The sequence below is a fragment of the Colobus angolensis genome, unplaced genomic scaffold (assembly GCF_000951035.1).
Source record: "Colobus angolensis palliatus isolate OR3802 unplaced genomic scaffold, Cang.pa_1.0 Scaffold101, whole genome shotgun sequence".
Classification (NCBI taxonomy): Eukaryota; Metazoa; Chordata; class Mammalia; order Primates; family Cercopithecidae; genus Colobus; species Colobus angolensis.
In genome coordinates this window covers 9,057,159-9,074,781 of record NW_012111031.1, presented here as the reverse complement: position 1 = coordinate 9,074,781, position 17,623 = coordinate 9,057,159, and the positions used below count along the sequence as shown (strand labels likewise).

The 17,623-nt window shown below is 41.1% G+C and overlaps 1 protein-coding gene across 3 annotated transcripts in view; it reads right to left on the bottom strand.

Moving 5' to 3' along the window:
- The window catches only part of ENOX1 (ecto-NOX disulfide-thiol exchanger 1), a 612,013-nt gene that overhangs the window by 9,570 nt on the left and 584,820 nt on the right, over positions 1-17,623 (bottom strand). For all 3 annotated transcript variants that reach the window (XM_011940311.1, XM_011940319.1, XM_011940300.1), the window contains 2 exons: positions 14,012-14,114; positions 1,138-1,223 (listed from right to left, as the gene is read on the bottom strand). In XM_011940311.1, the coding sequence (XP_011795701.1) occupies positions 1,138-1,223; positions 14,012-14,114 (189 nt within the window). The remainder of the gene's footprint in view (positions 1-1,137; positions 1,224-14,011; positions 14,115-17,623) is intronic.

The window sequence follows — 17,623 nt, the reverse complement described above, 5'->3', positions numbered from 1 at the left end:
ATTTTAAAATTCTCTAACTCCTTTCACCCTGTTTTGTTCTACCATGTCATGAAAGGCATGGATCTGTATAACTGAAAGATTCCTCTCAAAGGGGATGTGTTAGATTTATTGAAGAGGTTAAACGCTTTTGGGATCACGTATTGGAAAGATTATTTGAATCAAAATAAGAACATAAGGTAGTCATTTGGTGCATGCTAGCCATTGAAAATTTAGCATGAGGTATCTGTATCTGTTCAGGGACACAGCACTGCAGGCTGCTGGTCTGGTTGTACCAATCCCATGCATTGTGCTGTGCTCTATGGAGGACCTTCTTACTTTTTTCCATTTTCCTTCATGACCAGAAACTTGACAGGCGACTAGCTGGCTTCTCTAGCTTGTCTGTTTTGCTTTTGTGTCCACCCCGCTCCTGGGCTTCCCTAGTATTGGTTAATGATGATGTTTTATTTTGTCAGGGCCCCTCCTATTGTTCACATGAATTTGACACATAAATCACATTCTTTTTGTCTCTTCTCTTTGGGCACACCAATACTGCAAGGGGACAGGAGTACAGCTGATGTGTGGATGGGAAAAGCTGAGCTTCAGGGAGGTGAGGAGTGATGTCTGGCTCTGGATGTGAGCCTGGAGGGGCACAGCTGAGAAGAATTTTGCAGTTACCTTTTTCTACTTAGAGAACAATGCTGGAAAACAGCCATTAATACAGCTTTCTTGAGTCGTATCAGATCTTTATGTTATTTGGGATGATTTTTCCTCAATTGCGTGAAGTCTAGAACATGGAATCCTACAATAATATGGTCTGAGGATGATGCCCTATTAGCCACACTCACCTGATTTCACCCTTATTTTGGGAACTTTCAGGTGAACCTGTATTTTTAAATATCTCATAACCTTTCCAAATTAATTTGGCATCTGCTAAAAGTCATTGTTATTTTGGATAACTGCTCTTCTTTCTACAAAGACAAAAGCAAGCAAAAAGGAGAGAACAATCTGCCAAAAACTGAGGTCCTTGCAAAAGTAAAGGGCTGATCAACCCCCATAGGCTGCTACAGCCCTAGCGCAGTTCATGCAGAGTCCACCTGCAGCCAGCAGTCAACATGCTAAATTTTAGCAATGAAAGTTCACTCGGGCAAAATAATTTACCTTGGAGTCCAGCTGCTGCATGTATGACCAAAGATATTCTATGTTGGCTCCAAAAGGATGGACGTGAAGAAATGTTGATATGATACCTGAATTAAAAAGGCAAACATTGGAAATTATTCAGAGGCAAATGAGAGTCTCCATTAAATAATGCTATCTAACCCCAGTGACTGTTTTGGCAGGCTGAGTTATGGTCTTGCCATTTCTAGCAGCGCTCAACAAGTATTCAATAATAGCACATTCTGAAGGCAGTAAGAGTAACATGGTAAACAGAACACTTTATCTCCTGGAATGATAGTAGTTAGGAAAGCTAGACTCTGAGATAATATACAGCTGAATAAAGGTATTTCAAAACAAAGACTCCTGGAAGCATTTCAACTACCAATTTTATGCTTGATTTACCAATATAAAATTATAGTTATTGGAAGGATAAAATTATCTTTTCTTTCCCTCAGTGGACTTTGCAGTATGAAAATGGCTCATACAACTGTGTCAGAAATCACACCGCCTCAAATTTTCCTGATAATTACAGTTGCTAGTTATGAAAAGTATTTAATCTATATTTCCCCCAACTGCCATTGAAGGAAGCCCAAATTCTTCCTGAAACATTTGCTGTTCTTCCTGGTTGTCGCTCTTGTTTAAAAGGAGCCAGCTCTTTCTCCCCTTCTTGCTGCTGTAATTTACAAGATCATTTTAAAAGGTCTGGGAATGGATGGTTTTGCTGCAGTTTGATTATAATTTATAAGGCTTTTCCATTGTGAAAATCAGCTGTCAACATTGTACTGACAAATGAAAAGTTGGATGTTGATGTCAAAAATGAAGTAAAAAGCAGTACCTTCCTCTTCTCCCTGCTCCTGGATCTAAAATCAAAATAGTGAACACGAGGAAGTCAACTCCATAGACTGCAGACGGCTTTTTGTTAAGAAGCTGTGCACTTGTTATCCACAATAGCAAAAACATGGAATCAGCTCAGGTGCCCATCAGTGGTAGACTGCATAAAGAAAATGTGGTACGAACCATGGAATATTATGCAGCCATAAAAAAGAATGAAATCATGCCCTTTGCAGCAACATCGATGCACCTGGAGGCCATTATCCTAAGTGAACTAATGCAGAAATAAAACCAAATATTGCATGTTCTTATAAGTGGGAGCTTAAGAGTGGGTACTCATGGACATAAGGAGGAGAACAGTAGACACTGGGAACTGCTAGAGGCGGGAGAGAGGGACAAGAGAAAGGGCTGAGAATCTACCTATTAGGGATTATGCCATTACTAGGGGGATGAGTTCAGTCATACCCCAAACCTCAGAGTCATGCAATAGACCTCTGTAACAATCCTGCACGTGTACCCCCGGATTCTAAAATAAAAGTTGAAAAAAAAAGAAAAGTTGTCCTCAGACTGATAGTTTTTAGCTTTCTGTTAAACAGGTTTCACAGGTTTCAAGATGAATTAAATCTGAAAGTAAGCCTTCATGTTCTGTTTTTTGTGAGCCTTCATGCTTGGCAGCTAGGACAGACCCTCACCTGTATGAAATGCCATCTGGGTGGGCACAGGTGCACACAGCATTCTTGTACTACGTCATCCTATATTTGTAGGTGACCTTGGATTGATCTGCCACAGGGTTTCATGGCTCCCTGATGCTATGGGATGAGTGTCAAGTTTTTAAAGAAAAGTTCTCAGTTCATCCTCAGGCTGAGAACAGAGAACCAAAGGGACTCTCCAAGACCTATCCTCAGAGCGCTGCTTTTCCAGGGCTTCTACAGGCTGATGGTGAGATGGGGAGGTAGGAACAATGCCCACATTTCCCTGTAAAGGTAGAATATCTGTTTTTAAAGACTGACCTCTTCTTCCTGAGATATAAAGAATTGCCATTTCATTCTGAGGTTATATTCTTCCTTTTTTCTTGTCAAAATGTCCTTTTTTGAAATAATGGCAATGGTAGAAGGCAATGATGATACTTAAAAAAATCTTTAAGTGGAAAAATAGCCACTTTTAATGTACTCAGGCAGCATTGTCTTGCCCCCTCCCCTTATTTATTTACTTATATTTTAATTTTAGAGACTTGGCAGCTACTTCCCTGTGTCCGAAATTCTCAATTCTGGTGAAGTGGCACTGTAAGTAATTCTATTACTAGTAAGAGTTAAAATATAAAAGCTCATGAGTGATTTCTTTCAAAAAATTAGAATATAGTAGAACTATTTAAAAACAACTATTTTCATTTGCATTTCCTTTTTTGTTTTAAAAAAATTGGTATATAATATTTGCACATAATTTTGGGGTACATGGCATATTTTGGTACCTGTACACAACATGTAATGATAAAATCAGGGTAATGTACATGGCCATCACCTCAGACATTTATCATTTCTTTGTGTTGAGAACATCCCAGATCTTTTCTTCTAGCTATTCTGAAGTATACAGTAAATTACTGTTAACTGTAATTTTCCTACTGTACTATCAAATACTAGAACTTAGTCCTTCTGTTTTTTGAATGAAAGAGTAAGGGCTGAATCACAGTTTGTGTAGAGGGAATCCCCTGTTTCAGGATGGTGAGTGGGGCTTTCACTGGCCATCCCAGGTACTATGGCCACTGCTTTCCACAGCCTCCCAAAAGTGATGGGCAGGAGAAGGACAGGGGAGGGAGAAGGAAGAGTCAGCTTTGGCTTTGTGAGCAGGTGAGGGGGTGCTCCTAGCCAGAAGCTTTTTTCTCCTTCTCTATCACGGGGTTCTCCCAGGGAGGTGAGGGCTGCTGCAAGGTAGGGAGCAGCATTCCTTGGGTGGAAATCCACTTACGCAGCAGGGCTAAGACAGGGAGTGGCAGTGGCACTGCAGCCTTTGGGGTGACAAGGGTGTATAAGTCTCCCATGGGGAAAGAGGGCATAAGTCCCCAGGCAAATAGATAACATTTTTCATATTTAATATTCCCCCTGGCCAGAGAGTCTTCAAAATCTCCTGCATAACCTACAGCCTTTTGTAAATGTCCATGGGTGTATGGTTATCAACATAAATGCCTTTAGTAGGATGAATAAAACAAGTCAGAGGAGGATGGGGTGGGTTGGGGGGAGGTTGATAACCCTTAGCCTAGGAGATAAAGTGTTGACATGGGTCATTTAGGAACACCAGAAATGGGAGAACCTAGAGTAGCCCCTTTTGTTGCCTCTGTGAAGTTGGCACCCTCTGTGAACATGGATTTGCTCCTCCACTGTCTGCTCTCTCTCACCCCCAATCTGGGTCTGCAGCCCAAGGAGCTGTGCTCTTGGTCTTTGTGTGTTCTGGTTCCATATCCACAACATAGTACACATTCGTAAGAGGTATATGTTGAATGTATTTATTTGCCAGAACTGGAAATCGCCAGTATACTTGTTTAAAAATTCTATTAGTCTATTATTGATAAATGGGAATAAACAAGAACCTTAAACATTTCTACAAGTAGTAACAGATCTTTCAAAAACCAGGTAACTTTGAGGTATTATTCACTGAAAATTCGTATTCTTTTTTTTTTTGAGACAGAGTCTCACTCTGTCACCCAGGCTGGAGTGCAGTGGCCGGATCTCAGCTCACTGCAAGCTCCGCCTCCCGGGTTTACGCCATTCTCCTGCCTCAGCCTCCTGAGTAGCTGGGACTACAGGTGCCCGCCACCTCGCCCGGCTAGTTTTTGTTTTTGTATTTTTTAGTAGAGACGGGGTTTCACCGTGTTAGCCAGGATGGTCTCGATCTCCTGACCTCGTGATCCTCCCGTCTCGGCCTCCCAAAGTGCTGGGATTATAGGCTTGAGCCACCGCGCCCGGCCTGAAAATTCTTATTCTTAACCTGTCCTGTCATGGATTAAGAAGGATGGAGTAACTTGGATGTTTTGAGCAAGGAAAATTTTCAATGAAACTATTTTGCTCATAACTAAGGGGAAAATCAGGTTCTAAAATCAGATTAGAAATCCTGACGTGGACTTGAGTATTCTTTTAGGAGGGTATTCAGAACCATCTCTGTGGTAGCTGATATTAAGAAGCCATTAGCTTTTCCTTATAAGAGTTCAGCAGTTGCCACTAGATATATGTAGAGCCAAGGCAGGCAGTCACAAATAGGCTTCCCAAGCTTTTCCTGTGGATGACAACCCAATTATCCAGTGTTGTTAGAGACACGGCAGAAAGGAAAGCATGAGTCATTATCCTCCCCGGTACCTTGCCTCTCCTCAGCCCACCTCCCACTCCTGCATCTGTCCATTCCTGTAGCACCACAGAAGCATCAGTCATGCCACTTGAGAAAATGTTTCTAGGCCCTGTGATTTTGGATCAGGTTCATTTGAGGGGATCTTTCTAAATAAACAAGTAAAGCTTCTTTGCAGCTTTTTTTTTTTTTTTTAAAGGAACTGGGACATTCCCTGGGGATAGAAAAAGGTTGACTGTAACTCAAAAGTTAATGAAAAATACCACAAACCTGGAAAATGGAGACTATTTTATGATCCTCTGGAATGGACCTAAAGGCTTGTGGTAAAAGAAACGCTAAGGAATGGAGGGTGGGGGATTTAGCTGTTACTGAACTGGTGGATCTCCAAGGGCATGGCTCAACAATTGGATTTGCTTGTTTCCATGGAGATGTAGAAGGCCTCCATATTTGAGAATGGGTTTCCAAAAGTGGAAAAAAAACATTTTAAGTGCCTAATTTAAAAAGTTTTTTAAAAGAGCAAAGGAGGTTGTCAGTACTGTTGGGCTTTTTGCACATCTCAGAATCTTAAAAAACTACTTTAGAAAGAGAAACTAACTAGTTCTAGATGCCTGTGGCAAACCTCGTTAGGAAGGCCCATTTAAATTATCTACCCAAAAGCACTCTGAGTTTCTCTCATCAAAACCATCAAGTTTATTTTCATTATTGGGCCTCACTAAGACTAAGGATGCAGTATTTAAATTAACCAAATAGTGCCAGATTTGTACTGCTTCATCACTTATTTTAATACTTGAAACACTTAGCAGCCAGGAGGTGGCAAGGTGCTAGAGGCACAGCATTGTATAAGATAGGTAAGGGGCTGGTCTGTGGAACTTTTATTCTAGGGGAGCAACACAGATAATAAACACAAAGATGAAAAATAAAAATTTTTAGATAGTGCTTAGCACAACGAAGAAAACACATCAGGGAAGAGGACCGGAGAGAGAGCAACCTGCAGCTTGCTGGAATGCTACCTTACACAAAGCAATTGATGTGGTGTGGCTGTGTCCCCACCCAAATCTCATTGAATTATAGCTCCCATAATTCCCACATGTTGTGGGAGGGACTCGGTGGGAGATAACTGAATCATAGGGGCAGTTTCCCCCATACTGCTCTCATGCTAGTGAATAAGTCTCACGAGATCTGATGGTTTTATAAGGGGAAACTTCTTTCACTTGGTTCTCACTTCTCTCTTGTTTGCTGCCATGTAAGATGTGCCTTTTGTCTTCCACCTTCTGCCAGGATTGTGAGGCCTCCCCAGCCCTGTGGAACTATAAGTCCATTAAACCTCTTTTTCTTTATAAAATACCCAGTCTTGGATATGTCTTTACCAGCAGCATGAGAATGGACTAACACAGTGATTATGTGAAGGCCTCTCCCTGAGAAAGCAGACCTTCTCAAGTGTGAGATGAGAAGGAGCCAGCCATGGAAAGCCTGGGGGAGACCATTCCAGGTACAGGCCACAGATAGTGCAAAGGCCCTGAGGTGGAAGTGAGCTGGCAGAATACACTGGGCTGGAGGGGGGCATGTGTTTAGAGGTATATGGGGGCCAGATCATGCAGGACCTTGTGTGCCAGGTGAGAGTTTGGATTAGATTTAAATTCTAAATATGGCAGGAAACCAAAAGAGTGGTTCTAAGCAGGTGCTTGTCATGATCTGAATTATGTTTTAAAAACTTCCCTCAAGCTGCTGTACGGAGAGTAGAGCAGAGGGGAACTGGGAGGCCAGTCAGAAGTGTTTGCATGGGACTGGAGTGGTTAGTTGTGATCTGGACTGCAAAGGGAGAAGCAGACTCCAAAGGGAGAGCCAGGGGGCTGGTGTGAGCAGTGAGGCTGGGGAAGAATGAAATATGAGTAAACAATTTTTCACTTGAGCAACTGGGTGGGACTATTTTCTCAGATGAGAATATTGGGGCAGGAGCACATTAGGGCAGGAAAAAGGGGAATCAGGAGTTCTGTTTTGTCCTCATTAAACTTGAGATGTGCATTAGCATTTAAATGAAGAATATTAAATGGCAGCTGGAGATGGTATAAATTTGCAATGGCAATAAAAAGGTATTTGAAGCCAAAGTATTCATTGAGATTACCTAGGTAGAGAAGGGGCCTCAAGACTGAAGCCTGAAGAAGCCCAAAATTTAGAAGTAAGCTGAAGAAAACTCATCAGAGGACTCTGAGAGGGTGTGATCAATAAGAAAGTGTGGCATCATGATGGCGGAGAGAAGGAAGTATTTCCGGAAGATGTGAGTAGTCAACCATGTAAAGTAGCTGCCAGGTGGACAGAGTTGAGAAATTGGTGACATAAAATTCTCTGGTGATGCGGAAAAGAATGGTTTTGGTGTGAGGATGCAAGCCAGACTAGAGTAGGCTGGAGAGAGAGGGGAGGGAGGGAATGGTGACAGTAAGCATAGTGCGTTGAGGAATCCTGCTTTGGACAGGGGCAGGAAATGGACTGTTGGTGGAAAGAGGTCATGGTGTCAAGACAGATTTTCCTTCTTGTTTGTTGTAAAGGTATAAGATAGTAGAGTTCATGTTTATATATTGATGCACGTGAGCCTCTACTTACATATAAGATCACTAAGGGGCAATGCAGCTTTCCTAATAGTCCTTATATATTAGAGAATTGAGTTGAAAAAGACCATCTAATCAAACCTCCTAATTTTATACAATATGAGGGCTTATACACTTATCACAGTGGTTTGGATAAGTGATTTGCCTTAGATTACCCAGTGGATGAAATGCCTCAATCCACAAATATTTAGGACCCCTCCCACTCCCCCACCGCTCAGGGCTGCTTAGAGATCATTAGGTATTATGGTTTCTCCTTTGCATCCTTATGCAAAAGATGGGAGTGGGATAGGTTAGCCCTGATATAGTTTAATTATATTGGTTACCCGATGAGAATAAACTATCACTTTGTGCATTCAGTTTGGTCAGCACATTATTCTCTTTGAGTGGAATGAGAAATGGAATCTTTCTAGAATATACTCCTCTCTTCCCCCAGGCTGCTTGGAGTTTTTATTCCAAACTCTCTGTGTCAGGTTCTAAAGTTCTGGCTGAGATTAGCTTTCTGTACACCCACACTGGTTGATAGTCTCCTAGGAAGCTTCAAAAGACCCTGGGCCCATCAGCTCACTGGGATAGAGGGGCACCTTGGACTTTCCAGAGACCTTGGCTCTGTAGATGAACAGCTGTGTCTCTAGACACAGTCACATCTTGCTGGGAATCACCAGAGGCCTGACCATAAACCAGCCTGAAATAGTCTTGTTTCATGTTGACGCCTATATAAAGGCTCCATGGATGTTGAACTGGAGAATCAGCGGGAAAAAAGCCACGTGAAATCTGGGTGTCCTAGTAAGCCATGAGGGGACAGTTGTCTGTGGGCAGCTGCAGAGTGATGAAGCGCATATGGGAAGTGGAGAAAAACTGTACAAAACTGATCAAACACTTGTGGTTTGGGCTGATGCTTCTCAGTGCCTTGGGATGCTAAAAAGCTTTAATTTTCCAAAAAAGCAGTTTGTTCCACTTACTTGGTGAGTACAAAACCTGATCTTGTATGGTTGGTTAGTTAGTTTTATTTTGTAATATTTGTCTGTCTTATTTTTTCCATTAAACCCCTCAGACTGTATTTGGGCCTCTTAGTAAGTTGTTCCTGGTACCTGAAATGCCCTTGACAACTTCTTTATCCATTCAGCGAAAACCTCTTCATCCTTTAGGACTAGCTCAGCTGTCCTTTCTTCTGACAAGGCATCTGTGGCATAAGTAGCCCCTTCTCTGTGTCTCTGATTTTAGTACAAGCCACAGTTCATTGTAATTAACTGCATTCTTTCTCACGATCTATGAACTTCTTGAGGGAAGATCATCTTTCCACCATCAGCTAACACATGGGTTAGCATAAACCAGGCCAGCGTTTCTCAAAACATAGTACCAGATATGCCTGCTTTAGTATCCCCTCAGATGTTAGTATTGCAATGAACAGGATCTCTCTTTCTGTTTTTGTTTTTTGACAGGGTCTTACTCTATCACCCAGGCAGTTGTGCAGTGGTGCTGCTCACAGCTCACTGCAGCCTGATGCTCGTGGGCTCAAGAGATCCTCCCACCTCAGCCCCCCAAGTAGTTGGGATTACAGGTGCATGCCACCATGCCCAGTTAACTTTTCTTTTTAAGAGATGGGAGTCTCACTATATTGCCTAGGCTGGTCTTGAACTCCTGAGCTCAAGTGGTCCTCCCGTCTCATCCTCCCAAGGTGCGAGGATTATAGGCGTGAGCCACTACACCTGTGCATGGGGCTAAAGATTCTGCCTTTTAAATAGGCTGCCTAGATAATTATTTTCCACAATGAAGACTGATTATTCTTATCGTAGGCTCTTGACAAATGTTTGTTGATTTATTGATATGGACGTTTGTGCCTTGGAAACAAGATTTAGGTCAATGACTCATTCTTTATGGTCAGTAGTTTTCAGAGAGGAACATACTCCCAAGATTACTTTTCTCAGGTACAGCCTAAATATAGCCTCAACTTTATTCACCGAAATCACCAAAAAGTTATTGCTTAACCTTCTTTAAAAATGTTTTTCCATATTCTATTCAGCTGTTTCTTAATACCCACATTAGGAGGAGCATTCTGCTTCTTGTATAGTCTGGTTTTGTGCATGTGTGAGATGGTGACTGTGATGGAAATGATGTGTATGTCCTGATATGCAGAGGACTCAGGATATGTAATGAAGTTTGCCCAATCATTGTCAACCTGAGGACAGTTCTCAGGGGACCAGGGAGGTTTTAGAGAAAAGTTGCTTTGTTACAGTTAAAAGTTGTGGAGAAGTTTTTGACTGTATCTGGATAGTATTTACAATGACTAGCATCAACAGGGTGCCAATCAGAGCTGCTGGGATTGAAATCTATTGTGTTGGAATTACTATAAAAAGCAAGAGAAGATAGAGTGATATGGACTCAGAGAGTTATACTCTCAGTTTTCTGCAGAATTATTAGCTTATCAATAAAAAAATTTGATCCATTTTTCCTTCATAATATCCAGCCAAACACAGCTCCAAAAATTGGCCCCAAACCAAAAGTAATGACTCATTCTATCCCAAACAACTTCAGTGTATGCCAATCCAACATGTAGGCCATATGTGAAATGAACTAGGAGTTCTGGCATAGACATTGAGCAATGTCAGGCTGACCTTATGTGTGGTTACTATAGCATTATGAAACATAAAATGCTACCCTGCACTGCCCCCATAAAAATAGAATTCCCTAAGGTCCAATTGTATGTCAACCTGTCTCCACAAAAATTGATTACAAAATGAATAACCCAGAAATCACAATAATAAAATATTTTCCAGGGGCCTATCTTTAGTTGAATTGGAAGACCCATTAATTGTCAAGAAGAAAGTCCCTCAGAATGGTCGAATTCTAACAATACTCAGGATCCAGATCTGCAAAATTCCAAATAATGTCAGTGAAATCCCACAGATCCTCTCTACTAAGTACCAACTTTATGCCTTGAAATAAAGACTCTAGTTTTATACAATGGTCATGAGAATGTCTGGACAGAATATACCCTTTTTCCCAGACAAATCAGTGTCACAAATAATTACACGTAACTAGCATTGCTCATTGTTTAGGAAGTTCTAGCCTCCGTTGTATTCTCTCTGTAGATGGAATCCATTTGAAGAGCTTTTTTCTCACTCCCTTTCTCTTCCAGGGAATGGTTTGTGCCAGTGTGCGTTTCTTATATAACATTTATGTGCCCCAAGAGGGCACTGATCATCTGACTATATTGGCATACAGCATACACTATAAGCATGCAGATGTGATGAAGATTTTGCCAATTAATGTTTCCAAGTTGTGGGAGATTTTCTGCTGTATCCTTGGCCTTCTAGGCTGGCCTAGAGCATGACTATTGTGTCCTCTCTACTGACTTAATTATTCCAAGGGAAGACTTCAGGGGAATTGCAGAGTATTTATGACTGCTCCAGATGTACCAGAAGGCCAGAGGGCTCCTAGAATCATTCAGTGTATGAGAATTCTTCAGAAAAGTGTAGCCCCAGCACCAGAAAATCCTTTTTCTCTATTCTGGTCCAGAGCAGTTTTGTCCCTACCACAGTCTGTATCTAGATTCCAGAAGCTTCAGGGGAGCTCTTTATGGACCCAAGAGTCAGGTATCTACAAAGTATGAATGACCAAACTCAATTAGCAGATAGGATCATTTAGTGGCAGGCAGCAACTGCAGCTTTTGGCAGGATCCATTTTGCCAGTCTTGGAAACTCTTCCCCATTGTGGCATTCTTTTGGAGGATTATCTTGTTTTGGAGGATTATACAAAAGAGTAGAAGCATATAGATGTTTTGGAAGTGGGTTGGCCAGGAAATCACATCTGTTGTCAAACTGTCACTAAGAAGAATAAAATAAAATATCGAGAAAGGTAGCAAAGTAATGGATAACTGAAGGGAAAGTTAAATTCCTAAGTTTATTTTAATCAAACACTTAAGTCTCTGGCCTCCCTTCTACCCAAATATTCTCATATATTGATTCAAAATAAGTGTCACTCCCTGCTTCTCTTTTGCTCTGCTCCTAACTTCAAATGCTAATATTGGTAAACTAGTTCAAAAGACCAACAGTGAGGGGAAAAGTCTTGGAAAGTTTAGTGTTGGTTGTGTATGCTTTTTATTGGAGATCCTGACTTACTAATATTTTTCTTTCTAACACAGTTGAATTAGCTAATTTGATATATTTTTTGTGATACCAAAGACATCAGCAGGCATAGCATGTTACAAATGTAATCTTCCTACTTTATTCCCATTAATGTACCGCATATAAAGCACATCATTTAAAAATATTTAAGTAGCCAACTGAAAAAAGTACATGTATGTGTGCACATATATAAATAAAACCTAATAACTACTTAGAAAACATTGTAAATGAACTGTGTTCTCCAATTAAAACATAAAAGCAGCAGCAATCTCTAGTGAAAGGAAGGAAATAAAGAAAATAGAGATCGGTTCCCCTTTTTTTAACCTTCAGTGGACAGAATTATTCCCACTTAAACCAAGAGGGAAAAGTTTACTGCAGATCATTAATTGCTTTGTTCATACCCTAAAAACATAAGGAAAAATCACACCTTGGTCACACCGAGTGACAGAGAAACAGTTGTCAGAGTTAGACATGTTTTCCAATAGAAGAAAAATCCAGTTACCAACTACATATGGGTTCATTTTGGTTTCCTGGAACTGACAGCACATCAGCATGTCTTCTGAGACTCGTGCATGGCATGTTATTACAGCTGTATATCATCAGAGCAGAAAAAAATAATTGGTTTTCCTCGGAGTATCTCTAAGTTGATGTCATATTCAATAACCCTGTAGTTGAAAAATCTATATATGATGGATGGACTCTGGACTATCTTTTGAATTTAATTTCTCCTGTGCCAGCTTCTCTAGGCCCTGTTGTACCTGTCGTTTTTAGGTGAGCACATGCAGTATTTACAAAATGCAACCAGGGACCATGCATGGTGGCTCACGCCTGTAATCCCAGCACTTTGGGAGGCCAAGGCAGGTGGATCATCTGAGGTCAGGAGTTTGAGACCAGCCTGGCCAACTCAGCAAAACCCCGTCTCTACTAAAAATACAAAATTAGCTGGGTGTGGTGGTGTGCACCTGTAATCCCAGCCACTAGGGAGGCTGAGGCACGAGAATCACTTGAACCCGGCAGGCAGAGGTGGCGGTGAGCCGAGATCATGCCATTGCACTCCAGCCTGGGTGACAGAGTGAGACCGTGTCTCAAAAAAAAAAAAAAAAAAAAAAGCAACCAGGCACTATTTCTGCCAGATAACGAACTGCTGAAGAACAATTTGTCTTGCACGTACATTGGCCTCATTCAGTCTTAACCATGCCACCACGGAGCCAGTCTCACCTGGCAACCCCACGCTGGGGTCAGTGCCGAGGTGCAGCTTGAATCAGTTCTGTGCATCATAGCATGAGGGTGGTGGCTTCCCTTTCTCTGAATTTGAGGGCTTCAAATACAGCCTTAAACATACAGGCATCTAAGATGGGCTTCCACGCACACTGCCGGCACATCCTCATCAAGAATTCTTCCTTATGAAAATAAGTACGACATCTGGATCTACTAAGGATGCTTCTTTTGTTCATCCTGGACAAAAGGATCCAAACTTGGACAGGGAAGCCTGGAGCCGACTGTCCTGGATTAGCTTAGCATCAGTACCCTGCATGGCCCTATTTGTCAGCATTGCAGGTCTAGGCTTGGGGGTGACTTTGGGGTGTGGCCTCTGCTAAGGGGCTTAGAGTTTAATCTCAGGGTTCAAAGCTGCTCTTGAGCCTGGGGATATGGCTTGGTTTGGAACTAGATGCAACCTGGCCTCCAGTTGGAAGTGGTATGCCCAAAATTTGAAATTCAGATTTGTGACACATGAGATGCAAATTAGCGTCTTCTTGAACTCAGTTTTATGTCTGACAATCAGTTAATATATACAGTTACAGAAAGGCAAAACCCCCATTAGTCTGTATGCCACTAATTTGAAATGTATGTTATATAATCTTGATGAAATTAATCTCACCTTTTACCAGAAGGCAATGTTGTTTAAATTAGTAAGTTAATAACTAACATATTAAGTTAATTACTAATAATTATTTAAGAGAACAGATGAAGACAACAGAATTTCCTTACCTATTAGCAGAGCTTCTTTCTCTGATTTTAAGCCTTGGCTTCTTTTCTCAATATTATTCTCTCGGTCTTGGTTGACTAATGCAACTGTCAACACATTGATTTCCTATAAAGTTAAAAACCAAAAACCATATATGGGTTCATGTAGATTCTGTGCATGTCAATAAAAAACACCAGATCTCTTAAACTCTATAAATGAGGTCATCACTTCTATTTATAACTAAAGATCAAATCTTTTATACAATTGATCTATTTGTCCAACAGTAGAAAAGTAATTATGTAAAGTTAGGCTCCTAGATACTGCTCCCAGCATACCAAGTAATTCTCTGCACAACTGGCAAATTTGGCACAAACTACTGTAGATTTTTGTCCATGTTTTCATTAAACTCTGTTCACTAAAACTGTATTTGACTATAACTACTTTAACACGTTTTATTTCAAATACGAATAATCTTTGGGAAAGCATACAGGAAACGGATTTATAATACCATGCTAAAAATTTGTGTGAGTATGTGGAGAAACAGGGCCTATTGGGGAGCTAAGAGAACTGTTAGAAGTGTTTTTAAATTGAGTAGGTATGGATCCTCATGAATAAATGCAAGAGGCAGATAAAGCAAAGCTTGGAAAATTCTTTTTTTTTTGAAAACTAAAAATGAAGAGTTGTACAACAAGCCAATAACATGTGAAACATTGAGGCTGGACTATTTTTAGTTCTTTCTGTGGTCTTTTACATTTAAAAACAGAGATGAAGATTTAACTCATACCATCCTAGACTTTTGATATTAGGACTCAAAATGGAGAGTGACTTAATGGAAAGTCAAATTAATGATCTGCCTATATGACCTGCATATATGGCATAGTAGAATCCTATTGTTGATTGTGTTTCCATTGAGGCTGGCTCTCAAGATCCTGTTCTTGATTTGTAAGAGCATCTTTCATCTCTAGTAACCTTTGATGTACAGCTGGCTCCAGACTTAGTTTAGACCACTCCCCAAACTCAAAAAAGAAGTTGAGTCTTATTGGAGGAAAGTTGTTCACTGAAAAATGGCTCCAAAGAAGGACCAGTATATTGAGCAGTGGCGGGGAACCTGCAGGAATGATAGAGAACAGGTAGGGAGAGCCAAATGGACGAAGAAGAATTCAGAAGGTTTGAACAAATGGTTTGACAGATGTTCCCAGAACAGGAAGTAGTTATAGGAGAGATTTAGATAGTTAGTACGAAGTAACAAAACTGGTCAGATCCAAGAATACAGGAAGTATTGGGAGCATGCCGAGCCTGCAAAAAGTGAAAACCACACCTGAAGGCATTCAAAGAAAAATAAACTCAGCACATGCCATCAAAACAGATCTATGAGCTTCATTTAACTTATGAGCTACTACTTTGTAATCCAGGGGTGATTAGAAATTGCCAAGAAAGAAGGCTCTACTGAGAAACTGCAGTTGGTAATATCTGATGAGCATTTTAGAGGCTCCTTTTAAGGTCCCACTTATTTGCTGAAGACCAAGTGATGAAGACTGAATGAGAAATGAAAATGGATAAGGTAAAGAATTGAGAAAATCACAATGATGTGATGATATATCACAGGGAAGACCTTGGCTGGCTAGAGGGTATAACAGGCCTCAGGCTGATGGTAGGAAAATCCCAATAAGGACAGGAGTCAGAAAGAGTTTGGGGAGTGGTCTAAGCTAAGTCTGGAGCCAGCTGTACATCAAAGGTTACTAGAGATGAAAAATGCTCTTACAAATCAAAAACAGGATCTTGGGAGCCAGCCTCAATGGAAACACAATCAAGAATTTTAAAATAGAACAAATCCAAAGGCTTATTATGTATATGGGATTAGAACATTTATAAAGAGGAATTGCAGGAAAGGAAATAGAAATTCCTCCTATAAAAAAATAATATTTGGTGCTTTCCGGTTAGGCTGATTAGGCACTTTCTGGATTGGAGCAGAGCAGGTCTGTGTGTACACATCATCTTTCTGGGGTAGTGGGGTCAGTGGGCCTGCTGAATTCTGTTAGTTATATGCCCTAAGGACAAATAGGTCCCACAGGGACTCGGCACTGGACTTCCGGGCCTGGGAGGTTAAGATTGCTGAGCAGATGCAGGCTGAGGCTCTGTACGGTCTCCCGAGAGAGGTGTAGGAAGAAAGAGGATGGAAGAACATTAACTAGGATAATGACTGCATCATTAAAAAAATACAAAAAATGAACCCTGGAGCTGAGTGGAAATAATATCTCCAAGAGAGGGTGATCTGTTCACAGCCTAGGCGATAACTGGGGCCAAATGAAATGATTCAGAATGAGCTGAGCAGATCACAGGCCCACATTAATTGCCAAGACTGAGTGGTGTCCTGGGGCCATCACACAGTTGAAGATCCAGGTTCATTGAGGGAAATGGACTGTAGAGGGCAGGCAGATGTCAGGAGCCAGCAGAGAAAGGCAAGGGCAGAACAGACAGACCACCTGAGAATGCTGTTTTCTTCCCAGGTCCAAAAGGAGAGTCACATAGAAAGGGGCACTCTGAGCAAGGCTCCAAGAAATGCTGCTGAATCAACAGCGTCTACAAGGAACCAGGTAAAACTCAGTGATTCTTGCTTAGATGATGTTTTAGGGTTGGAAAAATTAATATGGAAAGATAAGAATCTTAGGGTCACCATTCTGTGGAAGTATTTCTTGAGACTGGATACTGGAGTGTGTGCTCTGCTGACCACAAATGGTGTGCTCTCATGCAGTCACGGCCAGTGACTGGGGTGGACACATCTCTCTGCATGGTTCCCACAACAGTCCAGCAGGCCTGGGCTTGACGGAGACCCAAGGCTTGGCAGATATCCCAGCTTTTGGGGACATCTGTGAGTTTTGTTCAGGTTGGAGACGGAGTTGTTTTTCTGACTCCTCTAGGAGGGAGAAGAGCTATGCTGAAAGTGGTACAGGATTATTGAAGCTGATCAGGCAGGCTCCAAGGAATGTTTGCATCTTATAATAAACTGGCCTCAAGAATCTCCAAAAGGGAAAACATCATTTCCATTAGAATCAAGGGTGTGCCCAAGCATATTAAATAGTCTATAGCATCGAGTGAAGTGGACCAACTTGTGACCACTCAGAAGAGTCACTACTGACTAAGCTCTGGATCCTCAGCCTGCCTTGGGCATGGTATAAGCCCAGGCTCTTGCTGACAGAGTCACAGAGCTAATTAGATGGGTGAATGCTTAAGTCATCCGTTTTGCCAAAGAGCACAGTTAAAGTTAATATAGTTGTGTTTCAAGGGATAGAAGACAGGATAGTGAGTTTAGACAGCCACATTATACGTTGTGGTTTTACTTTTTCCAACTATTAAAAAAGGAGAGTTTTGTTTTAATGACTTTAATCATGGGTTTAATCATGTGTTCCTTAGAAAAATAAGGTTAACTTGATTTGTCTGTATTTATATTGGTATTGTTCAGTTGAACAAGATAATGACAAGTATTGATCATCTCCAAGTTTGGGGTAGTCTACAAAGTAGATATAAGCAACAACTGTACCCTCTCTCTTTGTTTTTATTTAATGTCTAGAAATAGAGCTCCATCATCATGATTGGTTAAGGCGAAGGGAATATACAGAATGTGGAATTAATTAATT